The sequence below is a fragment of the Festucalex cinctus genome, chromosome 9 (assembly GCF_051991245.1).
Source record: "Festucalex cinctus isolate MCC-2025b chromosome 9, RoL_Fcin_1.0, whole genome shotgun sequence".
Taxonomy (NCBI): Eukaryota; Metazoa; Chordata; class Actinopteri; order Syngnathiformes; family Syngnathidae; genus Festucalex; species Festucalex cinctus.
The window spans coordinates 717,488-734,641 of record NC_135419.1 but is presented as its reverse complement, the minus strand read 5'-3'; the positions used below and the strand labels follow the sequence as shown (position 1 = coordinate 734,641).

General features: G+C 40.0%; 1 protein-coding gene across 2 annotated transcripts; it reads left to right on the top strand.

The window, feature by feature from the left end:
• The first annotated feature begins 7,424 nt into the window (after positions 1-7,424).
• cstf2 (cleavage stimulation factor, 3' pre-RNA, subunit 2) lies at positions 7,425-17,154 on the top strand. Of its 2 annotated transcripts, XM_077531618.1 has the most exons (14): positions 7,425-7,571; positions 7,778-7,856; positions 8,312-8,481; positions 8,572-8,708; positions 9,417-9,536; positions 9,613-9,735; positions 10,227-10,338; positions 10,800-10,859; positions 13,631-13,730; positions 14,009-14,220; positions 14,877-15,001; positions 15,870-15,962; positions 16,227-16,395; positions 16,978-17,154. In XM_077531618.1, exons 1-13 carry the CDS (start codon positions 7,481-7,483, stop codon positions 16,347-16,349), a joined length of 1,545 nt encoding a protein of 514 aa, XP_077387744.1. In that variant the 5' UTR covers positions 7,425-7,480; the 3' UTR covers positions 16,350-16,395; positions 16,978-17,154. The 2 variants fall into 2 exon arrangements, with proteins under 2 accessions (XP_077387744.1, XP_077387745.1); XM_077531619.1 differs by lacking the exon at positions 10,800-10,859.

The window sequence follows — 17,154 nt, the reverse complement described above, 5'->3', positions numbered from 1 at the left end:
GTTGTCCTCGCGATCTTCGCTTATTGCCCGATCTTTGGGTCTGCAGCAGCTGGAGATGAGAATCGCGCACCCTGGGTCCTAGCGCCGGATAGAAGCCCTACAGGTGAATAGAACAACAGCTCAGTGGGGTTTTTTATCCTTATGTTCTCGGGAGGGGTAATCCCGTCACGGTGGACCTCACATGCTTGCATACAGTGCTTACCTGATGAGAAGTCCACTGAGAGTCCGGCGCTTATTTGCAAGCCCAAACACAGGAAACCACTGTCAGCTGAAAAAGATGTTGAATATTCCTTTTCATCAGTCAAACATATGTGAAAATTGAGCTAGATAAAGTCCTTAAAATCCTTCTTGAGGATTGTTATTTACTAGGGGAGTGAATCCTTTTTTACTCTTTACTGACGAGCGGAGTCCAAACTTGTTCATTTGAGGGCCACATAACGTGGAAGGAAGCAAGGGCTTTATTGATTAAAATGCACTTCATGACTGAACGAAAATCAAATCAAAATTGCTGCATAACAGCTTTCCGTTAACGGTGACCAGGCAAATACAGCAGTTGAGGATTTTCAAGATTTTGGTGTGGTCCAACTCCTGCATCCCAATCGACTATATACGTCCACCCTTGCACTGAACAGCGACCAAATCCAATCTCCACATTCAGGACCAAACACAAGAGAAAACTGTATTCATTTTAAAAATCATTACTTGAGAATTAATAACCCCTTATCGCCGCTAAATTGGACCTTATTGACATTGAACAGAAAGTGGAAGAAACTATTTTTACTTCTAAAATTGAATTATTCATTCACCACAGTGTTTACTGTTATTTTAGTCATAAATAATTTGCGTATTTCAATTGCCATTTTTAGTATATGCAGTGGGCCGCTGAAGAATGGATGGCGGGCAACAAATGGCCCCTGGGCCATAGTTTGGACACACTATAGGCCAGTGGTGGGCCTCAAGGGCTGGAGTCCTGCAGGTTTTGGAGGTTTCCCTCTTCCAACACAAGCTGATTCCAATCAATGGGATCATTATCAGGCTTTTGCAGAGCTTGCTGATGAGCTGATCATATATCAGCTGTGTTGGAGAAGGGAAACACGCAAAACCTGCAGGACTCCGGCCCTTGAGGACCGAGTTTGCCCACCCCTGCGTCTAGGCTAATTGATAAGAACAATAATCAACATATAAGGACCCTGCAAAGTCGATCCACAGATCAGTTTCAAAATACATTCTACTTATGGGAAGATCATTGGTGAAAACATGGCTGATCATTTTTATAACCATATCGGACCCCAGCCCGGTTTAAAAATTGAAATCCGGGTTAGTATAGCCCCTAATTATGATTAGCGATGACGTGTGGCACTGACTTCTCTGCAGTCATATAAAAACATGAAGCCAAGTAGAAGACGAGCCTATATTTCAATTTTGGCCTTCACGGAAACATTTGTTTTCTAAGCTTGAAATTATACTTCAGTCAATTCCAAACTGTTCAACAATGTGATAGCAAGAAAGCCAAAAGAATATTTAACAGTATAAGGTCAAGTTTGTTGTTGTTGTTGTTTTTTCTTCTTCTCTTGTTGATCTCTGTAAGGATAGCTGTCCCTACCAGAGAGTTGACATTCTATGTCACTCATTATTTTATGAATTTTAATAATGAAATCAATGACATTTTTACAATGAAAAAGAAAATCAATGTAAACATGGACAGATAAGTAAAATGGAATTATTTATTTTTTTACTCTTCACATAATGTCTCTGGCGTGTAGTTAGCTAGCAAGCTATACTACTTGGAAAATGCATTTTCACTGAATGCAACAAGTTACAGAACAACTCTGTGTCATTATTGAAATTCCCAAGCAAGGAAGTATATCAGCCCGTCCACCATGAGCCAACAAGTGCCCCAGAAGTGTGTTAGCTTCAGAGCTAGCTCGTGGCTTGTGCCTGCCATCGTGGTATAAATTCCAGCCACGCTAAAGTTTGAAGCAGATATATTTTTTTTTGTGGCTCAAACATGTGTTGGCGTAAAAAAACAAAACAAAATGTATGCATTTTTTCAGCGGGGTGTGGTTTCGCATATTCAACGGACGCACCCAACAGTGTTTGAGAGACAATGGCTTGTTTCCCCCCCCCCAAGTTTGAAGCCTCATTTTATAACCCTAGACAGCAGAATCATCTATGGCTTAAATGTGAAAGGAAGCAAAAGGACCACATGGTGCCTTCAAGCGCATAATCATCACTTTGGCGCTGCAACTTTAAAAATGATATCATTCATTTTTCAGGCATTTCTGAATTGGAGAAACTCACGTGTTCATATTAGTAATGGCCCCGTTCAACACGCTCAATTGAGACACTTGCAGAAATGCTGAAGAGAAAGACCCCACAAGTGAAGCAGCTAAATGGAATGAGGCCATCATTCATTTGATTATTTACACCAAAGCCTCTCTCTTATAGTGACATATTCAAATATCCTCTTGGCACCGTGATACAAGCCAATGAGGGGAGATAAATAAGAGAGCAAACATAAATATACAGTATGTAGTCAAGCTATAAAAAAAAAAAAAGGGAAACAAACATTGGCAAGGAGCATCTGCGGGTATCCATCTACTCTATTAAATTTTTTTTTTTTTTAAAAGTCAAAATTAGGCTGTAAACTTGTGTTAGTAAATATTGAAATGTAATCAAGGTTTAATCAACTTGCATTATATTTTTAATTGAAGTGGATATATGCATTTTTACACAATAATCAGTGTACCATGGATATTAAAACCTAGACACCCTAGTTCTAATGCCAAATTTTTGTGAGACCAAGATAGATCGTTTTAAAACCTGCTCAACCATAAATGTGCCCTATAATGATATTTGAGTGGAAGAAAAAAGGCAAACAACTGAAATAATGTGCACTCGGGTTCACATCCGCATTTAACTGGGCGATGTGGCTGTGTTCAAAACTCAACCAATCACAATTCAAGTCATGGGAGTCGCCACAAACCTGCCAGCTGCCACCAATAAAGTGCCTCTGATTAAGCCTAAATAAGGTTGAGCTGTTCAATAGACTTTTCCCAAAATGTTTGTGAACATTTGAATGTATCTTTTCACAGGAACAAATACCACTTAGTTTGTGACATTCAAAAGTAGTCCACTTAAAGCTTGTAAATTTACTGTCCCTTCAAATGAACTCAACCCACAGTCGTTAATGTATAAACAACTGGCAACAAAGGTGATGTGAAAATGTCCAAATTGTGCCCAATTAGCCATTTCCCTGCCATGTAACGTGTTTTTGTGTTACACCAGTGTGAATGCGGAGCAGGTGTGTTCAATTTGGTGTTAGCGCTCTCACACAAAAACTCCACAGCACAAAAAAGTACTTCTATATATTTAAATAAAAACGATCACATCCGAGTTCACTCTGCAATGAACTCAATGCGAAATCTTGGCCTGTTTAGTTGAACACGATGCCGTTATTTTGTTATATTTTTGGTAACAGGTGCGGATACAGATGTTATTGCTACCTTCTGCCATTATACGTTGCTGACATAAACAGATGAAAAGAGATGCATTATGCGGGAAATACATAATTCGAGTGAAATTTGATCATTTCCCACAACACACCTGAGCACAGTGGCTGGGAATCACAGGTTTAGCATATATAAATATAAATCCAATCGCTACTATATTAGAGAATGGTAACGTCTGAACACATGATCAGGGCAGCTGTTGTTCTGATTGGGTGAAAAGAGCTTGGACGACAACTCGCTACTGTCTGCATGAACCCGGACGCGGCATTTACAAATATCTATATTGTTCCCGGCGATGCTTGTTCGATGCCAGCACATGGCACGGAAGGTCAGGGCATCTTGGCAATCTGTTAAAGTGGCTTAACCCTGCTGAGCAAATCAGGCCGCTGTTTACATCACATGGGTGCAGACTTAACTAGTAGCGAGTGAGAGTGCACAGTGAACGTTCAGTTATGTTGGAGCACAGTGTATAAGTGATTGATTTTCTTTGTAGTGAGCTATACGCATGACGTGCACGTGGCCAACATACTGTACGTGGTAACAAGTAACAGGATGCCACTCTTTCGCACACTTCCATGGCAGATAATCGCCGCTTTGCAGGCAGAACGTGGCGTCGTCAGCTCAAGGACTAAAGATGTATTGCTCGAATGTCTCTCAGTGGAGAGCAAACCTCAGCAAAGACTAAATTCTTAAGTAGGGAAAATAAATTCCATGATTTATTGTTTTGTTAGCTAGCAGGCTACCGATTCTTCCCAACAGACTTTGGTTTAGGTTGTGTACATTAGGATGTTTCATGAACATGGCAGTTATTGTCTCAAATGAAATTCATTTCTACCATTAAATTCAAACTTAAACATTAATATGTGGTTGATATTAAATCTATTGGAGAGTGTTTTTGATTTGGACGAGGCTGTTGTTTATTGTTTAATGTATCCCCATTAGCTCTTGCAACATTCAAAAGTGAATCTTCTTGGTGTCCTTAAAAGTGAAAAACATAATAATACAAAAGAAATAAAGGATACATAAAAAAAAAGTACCCACATTAGCGCCTCACCAAAATACTCATGGTGGGCGGTGAAGTCATTGCGACATTATTTCAAATATTTTTTTTTAACTGCTTCTTGAAGGTGGACTTTGTTTGTGTATTATTAATAATATCAGGTAATGAGTTCCATCCTACAAATAGCTCCATACGTTATTGAAGATTTAAGATTTGTTTTGGGTTTTGTACTAATCACTAAATAATTTGGACTGCCTTGTTTTGTATTATGATTAGATTTCCTTTTTATGTACACCACTTGGTCTGAAAAGTACTTTGTTTTTGTCGTTTAAAAATTCCTGAAGAAAAAAAAAACTGAGGAAACAGGAGTGCAATCTGTTTTCAACAGTACTACAGTTCTAGTTTTACATTTTTTTTTTTTTTTTTTTGGGCAGTTTCCCCCTTCCAACACAAGCTGATTCCAATCAACAGGATGGTTATCAGGCTTATGCGGAGCTTGCTGATGAGCTGATCATATATCAGCTGTGTTGGAGAAAGGAAACATCCAAATCCTGCAGGAGTCCGGCCCTCCAGGACTGAGTTTGCACAGGCCTTGACTCGTGTTTGAATTACTTCCTTTAGTAGCTGGTATGTTTTGTGTCATATAGCTTGAGGATCTCCTTGTGAAAGCGATGCTCTTTCCCATTTTATTTAGTAAATTATCGATGGGTTGACCCCATTTTACAGTAATGCCCAATAATTTAGTCTTCTTTTACAGTTTTTTTCCTACCAGCGATAAGCTCAGCCAAGAATCACCATGTGCACAATGATCACTTTATAGTGACACAGTCACTTACAACTTCAGTACATAAATTGTGAGATTTTCTTTAGGTGGTTCTCGTTGCGTCTTGCATCTCATTTTTTTTTAACATGAACTTTTTCACACGTGTGAAAAGAACTTAACCACTGTGAAGTGTAAATGAATTACAGTACAACGACACAGTGCCTTGAAAGTGACGACCCATATGATGATGTGCAATCGCATTTTCCTAATCGTGCTACGTGAAAAGGTTTTCTTTTTGTATCATGACTTCCTGTAAACATGGGCATTTGTATAGAGAATGTGTGCCCCCTTGTGGAGTTGCCCTCCTCCATAAGTAGAAGAGATAATATGGTAGGGGTCGGGGGTCATTCTTGGGGAATGATGGGAAATGTAGTTACTTGTCATAAAAAAAGAAGAAGGTCAAAACCATTCAGTGCACAATTTCAGAAGAGGAGGAGAAATGAGCAGGGGAAAGGCGGGGTCAAGTGAGAGTTCACTTTACATATCGTTTGGTAAATGGCATGTTTTCCATTCTTCCTCAGTTATCGTATCATCTGTGGTTGAGGCTCCTGCTTCTCTTGCAATAAAGCGAAAGCCCTAGAAAAAGCAAAACACACGTGCACAGTCAATCCTTTGATGCTTCTCGGATTGAGGTCTCGTGAGGTACGCTGATATCCAAGCCCATGTGTTTTTTGAGGCGTCTGAGGTGAAATTTTTTTTTTCTCTGACAATATTGCAAATTCTGCAACCGCAAGAGGAGGCACTTAACTTTACAGGATCCGTTGTATTATGTACAGTTCAATGGCTCAGAACAAAACTGTAGCACGAGTAATATGGTTTACTAAGAGGGGCATCGATGATTGTGTTATTTTCCTTGTATATTTATTAAAAGTGAAGAGTTTTCATCCCCCAAAATCCAAGTAACCTTGAGGTTTGTCTTTATTGCGCCACACCTCTCACACTCTTCCTCTCTCATCCCAATTACTGTCACTTTGGTAATATCCACCGTATAAATGAGTGGCCAAATGTCCGTTGAAAACATTATCATGTGGCAGCATGGCATTACTAACTCATCGTGTTAAGGGAATGAAAGTGCACCAGGCAGTTGCACCTATTCTTGACTAGTTGCGGGGGCATTATAAAAAATAGTTCTAGGTAGCGGTGGTAGGCTATATTAAATGATTTAATGTCAATACATTACTGTATGTTGGCAACCGTATGCATGCTGTTGTGGTAGTTCTAAGGCTGTCCACCATTGTGCCAACGTATTTCTACACGGAATGGTGTGCACCTGTAGTAACATTAGTCCATGTAGAAAAAATGATCCCAGTGATGCTTCGAAAGAAAGATCTTGCTCAGAATTTTTTTGTAATGCAGTTATCGGATCGCCTGTAATTGTTTTAACCGTAATTATGTGCATCTCTCCTCTTGACTTTGGTAGGAGAACCGTGACCACAGATTTCTACATCCTGAGTTCCTAAGGGGGCATAAATTTATTGCCATTACATGTCTGTTCCACCACATATTAGTCCATTTTAGTATTAGTATTAATATTTTAGTAAGGAGGCTCTTTCACACTACACTTAGCAATGCAGCATTGATGAACTCATTCATTAGTAGGGAATGAGTAGGGTATGAGTGAAACACAGGCAAAACTATGCTAACATCCACCAGTGAGACAATTATCGGTACATTACAGGCAGGGTAGGTCAGAATAGAGGTCAGAAAAGAAACAAAGATTATTAGTTAGTTGTAACAAACATGCTTCGTGTCCGGTTTCAAGCCTTTTGGGCTGTGCTGGAGGGTCCAGGAAAAGTAGCAAGAATTCTCATTAGCTGAATATAGTGTAGGCCTAAAAATGAAGACACTCACATTATAGGTAATCGTATCTGGATATTTGTTTCATTTGAATGTGAAACCACAGTGGGGTTTGAACATGGAGTTCAATTTAATTGTATGGTTTTATTTTTGGCATTCATGATTTGATGTTGGGCTTTTAAGAATTATATTTATTTATTTATTTATTTATTTATTTATTTATTTATTTATTTATTTATTTATTTATTTAAATAACCTATGCCTCATCGCAAAACTCCTACATACCGGAAACCGGATATTGTCCTATAGCTACTTCCGGGTGTCCCATTCAATTTTGTCCCCCTCAAAATGGCGACCCTTGCCGCTGCTGCTGCCGCCGCGGCGGTTGTGGCTGGTAATCGAGACCCGGCCGTCGACCGTTCATTACGCTCGGTGTTTGGTAAGTCAGTTTCATCCTTATTTTTGTGGATTGTAAAATATTTGTTATAAATATTACATTCGTGAAGGTTCGTCTTAGCTAGGTAGCTAACACAGGATGTAACGCTCGTGCCAGCTTTTCTCACGCCAAAGAAGGAAACAAAACTTTTGACGCGGGGGAAAAAAAGAGGCACGTATGTTGTAATTACATATATGTATATGTTTTAGTGGGAAATATTCCTTATGAAGCAACCGAAGAGCAATTAAAAGACATCTTCTCTGAAGTTGGACTTGTTGTTAGCTTCAGGTGAGTATCATTCAATCATTCCTCTTTGTAAGCCTTTAGGCCAGGGCAACATGTAGTCGACGCACTTTCAGCCGTGTAGTGAACGGAAGAAATGGGCAAATGCAAATAAAAAATGAGAACATGCACAAAGACCCGCTGTCTCAAGCCCAGACATTTGCAATAAAATAAACACCTGCTCAATGGACATCATCTGTCTAATTCTTTAATTCTATTCAGTTGCTTTGTTTTTACAAAGTTCAATATAATGAGTGCTATTTTTCCTCATTAAAATACAGATTACAGCATTTTTTTATGAATGGGTTTTTCCGTTCATTTTAGTGGGAAAAGATGATTTGAGTTATGAGCGTGGTCACAGAACAAATTAGATTCATCTTGCATTGCAAGACACCACTTTATTTGTATAGTTACATTAAAAAGACAAATGCTGATGGTCAGGACTGTTTTTGCTTTTTCAGGTTAGTGTATGACAGGGAGACAGGCAAACCAAAGGGTTATGGCTTCTGTGAATATCAAGACCAGGAGACTGCGCTCAGTGCCATGCGCAACCTCAACGGCAGAGAGTTCAATGGGCGCGCCCTACGTGTTGACAACGCAGCCAGCGAGAAGAACAAGGAAGAGCTTAAGAGTAAGCATTTTAAAATTGCCACCGCTTAGGTGGTATGACGGCTCTGTGTTTTGAGTCGGCTGTGAGGTGATTTGGGGAATATCTGAACAGGTTTGGGAACAGGAGCCCCCATCATTGAGTCTCCATTTGGGGACAGCGTGGCACCAGAGGAGGCTCCCGAGTCCATCAGCCGGGCTGTGGCCAGTCTGCCACCTGAACAGATGTTTGAACTCATGAAACAGATGAAGGTGACGTTTCTTCTTAGATGTTCTTGTTTTTGCACTAATCAGGGACAAAGTTGCGTGACAATTTGCCTTTTTGGGTGCCCAATGTCCAAAAACGCACAATTTTGCAAATGTGTATCGTGATGAACAGTTTTGTATTTTATTGGTCCTGAAAGCAACCCTTGAAAAAGGCAGCAGCCGGGGAAAAGTTGGAAAAAAAATTACCCCTCTGGGCTGGTTTCACTAACCAACATGTCATCTGGTTGATATGTCTGTCTCAAACACCCATGTCCAAAATTGAACTAGAAGTCGGCCATGTTAATTTAGAGCAGACATTTTGGAACGCAAACTTGGGTTCTGTTTTGAGGAATTGTTTGCTATCTGCCAAACTGCTGCTTATTGTGATGATCGTTACCACCATCTAGCGATTAAAACAAAAATGGTTGCTGGTGAGACCAAAAAAAAACCAAAACAAAAAAAACTGCTCAAATCTCAAAATTTGTTAATCAGGTCATCCGCAAGTCAAATTACCACTGTAATAGCTTTGTGTTCAACTGAACAGGCACACATTTTACACTGAATACGCACATTTCTGGGTAAATTAAGATCATTTCATTATGTATATATGATCCATGACATACAGTATGTAAAATAATTTGCTGTTGCTCAATAATAGTTGGGACACACTTGTAGTGATATCGGCTGTAAAAATGTGTTTTCCTTCCTATGTAGCTTTGTGTCCAAAACAGTCCCCAAGAAGCGAGGAACATGCTGCTGCAGAACCCTCAGCTGGCGTATGCCCTGCTGCAGGCCCAGGTGGTCATGCGCATCGTGGATCCGGAGATTGCCCTGGTGAGTGACCAACTCTCCACATGTCTTCCCAAGCTACTCTTCTGTGCAGTTATTCAGGATTGTGCTCCCTTGACAGAAAATGCTCCACCGCCAAAACACAACTCAGCCGCTCATCTCAAGCGGACAAGGGGGAGGAGCCCCGCCGGTCAATCCAGCGTCTGCCCTGCCAAACATGGCAGCCCCACAGCAGCAGCCGGTGGTAAGCAGAACGCTGATGTTAACACCCGCGCCCTGTACTCTAGTCTCTCTCGAACCAGCGAGTCCCAAATCAACTCGAAGGGTTTACTAATTGTACTTTTGCCGAAAAATACGTCAGTCATAAAAAATGAAAAAATCCAATATGATCGTCATCGTACTTGTGTAGCGCTTTATCTACACCATATCTTGTCCAAAGCGCTTATCTAAGCCTCTTTTTTTTTTTTTTTTAAACATCTGAGTATACCAAGACTGTGTTGCAGATGCGCTAACACAGCAACCTCAGCCTGAGTGAGGAAAGGTTTCCTTTTTAGTTTAAAATCATTTAACGGTGCTTCAACCTCCAGGATCCCTCGTTGCACACTGGCCAACGGCAGAAACCAGGGTGTTCTTCCATCCTCGCGCTCATCTAACGTGCAGCGAACCTACTTTGTGGAAATTCACTTATTGGGTGGTAACATTCTATAATTTTTTTTTTTCCTGTTACGCGATCAGGCTGGGATGCACGTCAATGGCGCGCCTCCGATGATGCAGCCTCCTAACATGGGTGTCGTGCCTGGACCTGGACCTGGACCAGTGCCGGCCCCGGGCCCCGTCGGCCCTCCAGGTAATAATCTGGTGAATCGTGTTGTTCTACACCTAGCGAATGTGCTTTGCTTGTTCCCTTAAGTTGGGCCGCTTGCTTTCCAGCTGTTGCTTGTTTGATGTCATATCATCTTAACTGACTTGGCACTTTAAATTCATACACAGAAGCTCTCTCTATCTGTGATTGAGTGTTTTTTCAAAACAGTTTTTGGGAGGTAGAGGAAGGAATCTGCTGCAGCTCATCTGGTGCATGTTTTGCACATGTCATTTCTCACTGAGATCCCTAGGGGGCGCCACACCCTTAATAATAACAATAATAATAGTAGTAGCGCCACTGGTCATGTCACATAACCACAATATCCTCATTCACCACATAGAATTGATTCTGTCTCATGCACGCTTCCCCAGTGCTTTTCAAGTGCCGCTTTGTTCTTTTGAGTCTTGTCTCCTGTTTTTTTTTTCCACCTTTTAACGCTGGCTCAGGAAACCTCCAGCTTTCCCCCACAGGATCGTCTGCACAAGCTGCTATCGAGCGGCCTCAAGGTATCACCGCCCCCTCCCTCAGTCAGTACTGCAATCAGCTTTGGAGTGGAGAATGCTCGACATTGCAAACTCTTTTGTGGCGTGAGGTCGCATCATGCAGGGGCGGGCATAATTTTGTGTTCAAGGGCCACACTTAAATTTGTAAAATGGACTGGTGGGCCATGTCACTCGCAGGGGATATTTACAACAAAAAAATGCATATGTAAACCAGTCAGTTTTGATGTTTAAATTATTTATCATTTATAGTTGATTTAATTTACAGCAAATCAGTTATTTAATACTGGTGATGTTTGTCAGAATCCCACCTCAAGTTGTCACATAAATAAGTTAACTAATTATTTAATACAATAATTATATTTATTTTACTAAGTTTAATTTATCATACACAAATTATTCAAATAATTACAGCAAAATGTGTATGTAATGTGTCATGTTTTCCCTTTTGATTTGCAATGAAAAAAAAAGATTTAATCACAGTACTTTGTAATTAACTTTAGGGGGGAAAAAAATGAATGCAACAAATATTGCAGGACTTTACAATGTACTGTAAATGCTCAATGGGCAAAGTTCTAGAATGCGGGCCACCCCTGAACTGAATAAAGCGAGTCAAGGGCACAGTGGGACTTGTTTACAAAGTAACAGGAACTGTAACACAATTTGGAGTTGCGAATCTGGGCGAGGTTCTTGGCGCCATGATGGCATTTCTCTCATGTCACGGGTGCGGAACCTCACATGGAGATGCCAGAGAGTTGAAGAGAGATCAAGTGTGGCACAGTGAGACTGTCAGACAGGCTGCATACAAAGTGCTCTACATAAGGTTAGAATTTTATACTGTATCTTGGAGACTTGGATAAGAGGAAAGATAATTTCATAATCAGTTTATACAGATGGTGGCTTCTCTAAAGTCATCATTATCGTCACTAAACGTGTTTGGATCAACAGCGTCATTTATACCCAACCCAAACATGCTCATGGAAAATACATTATTACTATTGAGAAATTGACATCTTTTCCATATCTACGCCTTTACCCAAATGTGTGCCAAAATAAAATGGATTATTCTTTCCGTTGCTGGATTACTTTAATCCAGGATTGTGTTTTGAACGTATTGGGCAATAGAGGATCCCATATTTTCATTTTATTTTTTCAAAGTTTTATAAAAGTTGCAAATGTACGCTTGAAACTTGTAACAAACAGGTGAGCTTTTATTGTTGAAGGCGTCTCAGTGAGTGACAAGGAGGAGCCTGTTGTCTCTTCTTGACAGCCTGCTGCAGGTTGTTGCATTCTTGCCACTTAAGGCGTAATTAATCTTAAAAAGCAACCTGACACTGACATACCTGCCGCTTCACATTTGCATGCATACTTCTGGCAGCAATGTTCCCTTAGCCAAGACGACAGTAGTTGCCTCAGCAAGAAGTGTTTCAACCATCATTCATGTTCTTCATTTGTGTGTGCTGTTGTGACATCGGGCTGCTATCTGTGCTTTTCCAAGCCCAATTGTTCCTCCCCTCTTTTTGTTTTGATTCCACCTGTCATTGTGTGATTAGTTGCGAAATGCACTGCCCTGGCCCAAAAAAAGCCCCCACACTTACCGGTAGTTTTGGTATGCCCTATTTTGCTTTATGACGTCCAACGGTTGTGTGTATATAACGTGTATCTTGGTCATTCCATGTCAAAATTGCCTCATGAATGCTTGCACAATAGGGAAGTCAATTGCTGGTAAAAACCTGCTCCTTCATTATTCCTCTGGCCATGTGGCCGCTTTATGGGGGTTTCCCGCCTAATGTTGCTCAACTGAGGCTTGCCCTTATCACACTTCCGCCACACATTTGATCATCCGTGGACGCCACTCGTCAGACCGCATGACCCGTTTCCATTTCCAGTGTTCCAGAGTGTCCAATCTTGATGCTTGCTTCCAAAAAAGATGACTTTTATTATTATTATTATTATTATTATTATTACTATTACTATGACTACTACTACTTTTGGTTATGTCTTCCTGGTACTGACCAATCACAGCTCACCTGTTTGGATGGATAAAAACAGGTGGATTTTGTTTCTTAATTCATATTCCACAATGGAATATTAATTAATCAGAATGTGGTGTTTAGTGGGGTACATCCAACATAATTGTAAAGAGAGATTTTGCCTGACTTCCCCTATAATTGATAAACATTTGAATTTTGGACTATTGAAATGTTTTGCTATAAATTACCGATTGGCATGTGTAGGCTACTTATGAGCACGTGTGTTATCTTTGGGCAATGTTAAGTGCAATTGACTTCCACCAGTCTCTATTTTCGTCTTACACAAACCAAAATGGAAATGTTTCTACTCATGTTGTCTCTTTATTAATGGGAGTTAGTTGCTAGGCACTTTAACAAAAGTTGCTAGAGGGGTTAAAAGTGGCCAAATATAGCACCAAAGCTGAAGTTGAAACAAAAATAAATTCATATACTACCGTAATCTCCTTAGCGTGTTTTTCCACATACATACGGTGAAGATACGAGTTACATAGCTGTTTCTTTAGATAGGAGCTGCCATTTGTCCAGTTGTTCCATATAACAATACTGACAGACAGCCATATATTGTTTATTCTGCATGAAAAATGACATATTACAGTACAGTAATAGCACAGCATCAACGACCAATACTATACAATCCTTGTTTAAAATTTGAAAATGTGTGGTGACTTGTTTTGGCCGGCCAGTGTATCGTCTTGTCATCATGTCTTTTATGCACGTTTTAATTTTTGTTTGTTATTCCTTTAGGAGGGGGCGGCATTCCCCCCAGAGGCCTGCTGGGTGACGGGCCCAACGATCCCCGGGGGGGCAGCCTGCTGTCGGTCACGGGAGACACCATTGACCCCAAGTGAGTATACGGGCGTGTGAAATAAGCAGCACACCAAACGATGCCACTGAACGACTTACAAAGTGTCGGAAGTTGACGGTTGATCCCTGATAATGTCTGGGATTTTTTTTGTTTTGTTTTTGTTTGTTTTTTTGTTGTTGTTTTTTTTGTTGTTGTTGTTTTTGTGGCAGCGATTTAGCAGTAGGTGTGCTCGGGTCAGTCGCCGGCTGTAATTTGTTTGCAATAGTCCGCTCGCATCTGGTTCGGCCAAACTTGACCAATCAAAACGTTGTGTCCAGCCGAGGCTACATGGGAGCGCCTCCGCCGCTCGCTCCGCCGCTCGCACCGCCGCCAGTGCACATGGGCCCCATGGGAGGCGGACCGCCACCGGATATGCGAGGACCACCCATGGACATGAGAGGCCCGCCGATGGGCGAACCGCGAAACATGATGGGTGACCCCAGAGGGCCCCCGATGATGGAGCAGCGGGGTCCCCCGATGGACACCAGAGGTAAGCCGAAGTGTCCGAGTTCAAAAAGTATGCACAACACTTGACTTTTTCGGCGTGACAGTCTTACTGCTAAATTGATTGGACTCATTTATTTACTAAGAATTCTGAACACAACACTCACAAATAGTTTTAAACTTTTTGTCTCTACTTTATTGAAAAGCTTTTGTGGAATACTTTCGATGTTCCTTGAGGTCCCAGGATTAGACTTGCCTATTTTTGTCTAAAAGAAACTCCACAGTTCACTTCAGCATAGTTCCTAAGCACCAAGATGCTACAAAATGATGGCAAAATGGTTTCCAGAATGTGTTTGTGATTCCCCATGTTTTAAAATTTGTAATCAGGAAAATGGATGGCTGGATAAATCACAAAAATCTCAAATCTGTTTTTTTTTCTTTTTTCTTTTTGTTTTGTTTTGTTTTTGTTTTGTTAGTTTTGTCATTATGGGTTGTCAAATTTAGAAGAATTAATTAATTGGGGGAGTGGGGGGGATGGGTTGTGTGTTGAACTTGATCACTTTGCATGCCAAGTAAGCACCAGGAAACTCGACTTAAGTCAATTGTTATAAAATCATGCGAATAACCTCTTGTTTGTTCACACCATATTACATGCGAGTCATCTGTTTTTTTTTTTCCTGCAATTTCCGCTCTGTCCCACAGGCCGCGATCCCAGAGCGATGGACGCCCGCGGCCCCGTGGCAGGCCAGAGGGTTCCCATGGCGGTAGGAATGCAAGGCCCCATCCCCCACAACATGGGCCCCAACCCGCCTCTTGCTCCACGGCCGGTAAACATTTTCTTTGTCTTCATCGGTGAAAGTCATCTTGTCTTTTCATCAGGTGGAAGGTTCAACTTAGATTTCTTCTCCATTGTTTGTTGAGTCAGTGTGACATGAACGCAAACGAGCACACCCACCCTATAATCATTTTTTATTTTTTTTTTAAACCGAATAATATGCAAACACCTCCAACAAAATATTTCTTAAATACAGTGCTTGAAATAATTTCTGTTAATGACACATTTTGATTTTTTTATTTTTTTTAACATTTTGATTTTTTTTTTTTTTTAATGTTTCTAATTGTAATATGTATGGATGTATGTATCATTAAGTGTTTGTTTACAGTATTCAACACATAAAATGTATTTTACTGCTAATGTTAAAATGTGACATTCATTTATAATGGTATTATTTATAATTAAATAGAATTCATTAAACAATTGCCCCAAAAAATATGGAATTTGAAATTCAGATTTCAATTTCTTCGTACAGTTACTTAATGGGATAAATTAATTACCGGGCGGAAAAAAAACTAAAAACATTTTACTTAACCAATTTTGGGTCATACTTTCTCCACCCCTATAATAGATGAATGATGGATAGATCAGTTGGTAGAAGTATATTATAATAAACAGTGATATGTATTGACTCAGTTTAAATGTACAAATTTGAACAGTGTATGAAACATCAAATGGTACACGTGACATTTTTTTATGCATAGGAGTTGTAATGCACATGCTTGTATTGTACTGTAGATAAGAATGGAAATAATGTGTAAGGTTTTTGGTTGACCTGTAAACGGAATTGTGTTTCTAGCCTGGCTAATCATTACACGTCTGATAAACACGGAAAACATCAGCCATGTTTTCCTCTACAGGGTCCCGGTATTTCGGGAGTGCCTCCTTCAGGAGGAGCAGGCGGCGGCTTCAGTCCGGGTCAGAACCAAGTTTCCTCACAAGACCAGGAGAAGGTGGGAGTCACTTAGGGATCCTTTCTTTTCTATCTAGGGGTTTTCCTGGCTCAAAGAAACTCCCCCCCAATGAACAATACATACATGAATATTATTATTTCATGTAAACCTTTTCTTAAATCTCGTATTATACTACTAAAATACAAGCAGAATATTTCCAAGTTCCAAAAGCACTTCTCCCTTGTACTATGTAATCTGTGAGTGCCGGCACCGCATCGTGCCACCCACCACATGGTATTGATCTGTTTTGGGTGACCGTTGCAGGCTGCCTTGATCATGCAAGTTCTCCAGCTGACCCCGGAACAGATCGCTATGCTGCCCCCCGAGCAGAGGCAGAGCATCCTCATCCTCAAAGAGCAGATTCAGAAAACCACAGGCGCGCCTTGATCGCCACCCGGATGCCGGTCGGTGCTGCACTGGGAATGTTGTACCGGTATGCATTATATTTTGCGCTTTAACAGTTTCAACTTTTATGTTGTCATACAAATTTATTCTAGTAACATGACATTATTCTTTAATAAAAAAAAATTTTTCAATACTAAAATTGCATGTTATTTCATTAGTTATTTCATATAATGGACTTTTTATTTTTATTTTTTATATATATATATATATATATATATATATATATATATATATATAATGGACCATATTAAAGAAATATGAATTCCCATAGCGTTGACTTTAATGTAAATTCTGATCAAATCTGTAAGTTGACTTTTATTATTTTGAAATTGCCTTTTTTCTCAATGTATGTTATTGTAATAAGCTTTTAACCCCCCCCGTATTCTGTGACATTCTTTTAGTAATAAAATTAAAACTTGCGCATATAGTGACATTTTTTAATCACTTGGATATTATAATTTACAGCTAAGAAAACCCACTAATTCACCATATCAAGAAATATAATTTGCTAAGCCATTGCTCTTTTTATGATGCAAATTAGATAGGAATAGTCTTGTAAAGTATTTTCCAGTGTGTTTAATATAATATTGTGACTTTCTTCTTCTTTTAGGGCTTGCAGCCTGACCTCAACTTGTCTCATCTTTAGTTTAGATGGTTGTAAAGTTTTTTTCCCTTGTCTTTTTTTCTTTTTATTTTGAATGAAGCCCCCACCAAAAGTGTGAACACAAAATCACCACATCATCCTTTGTTCTCCCCATGTTTCATCAATAAAACAAAACTAAAAGCA

What these genes read in the sequence shown, in the direction of transcription:
- cstf2 (XM_077531618.1), top strand. Translation starts at nt 7,481, where the DNA reads ATGGCGACCCTTGCCGCTGCTGCTGCCGCCGCGGCGGTTGTGGCTGGT. An exon ending in AACTCATGAAACAGATGAAG is followed by an intron (nt 8,709 to 9,416) that starts GTGACGTTTCTT and finishes CTTCCTATGTAG; the next exon opens with CTTTGTGTCCAAAACAGTCC. An exon ending in CCCCACAGCAGCAGCCGGTG is followed by an intron (nt 9,736 to 10,226) that starts GTAAGCAGAACG and finishes TTACGCGATCAG; the next exon opens with GCTGGGATGCACGTCAATGG.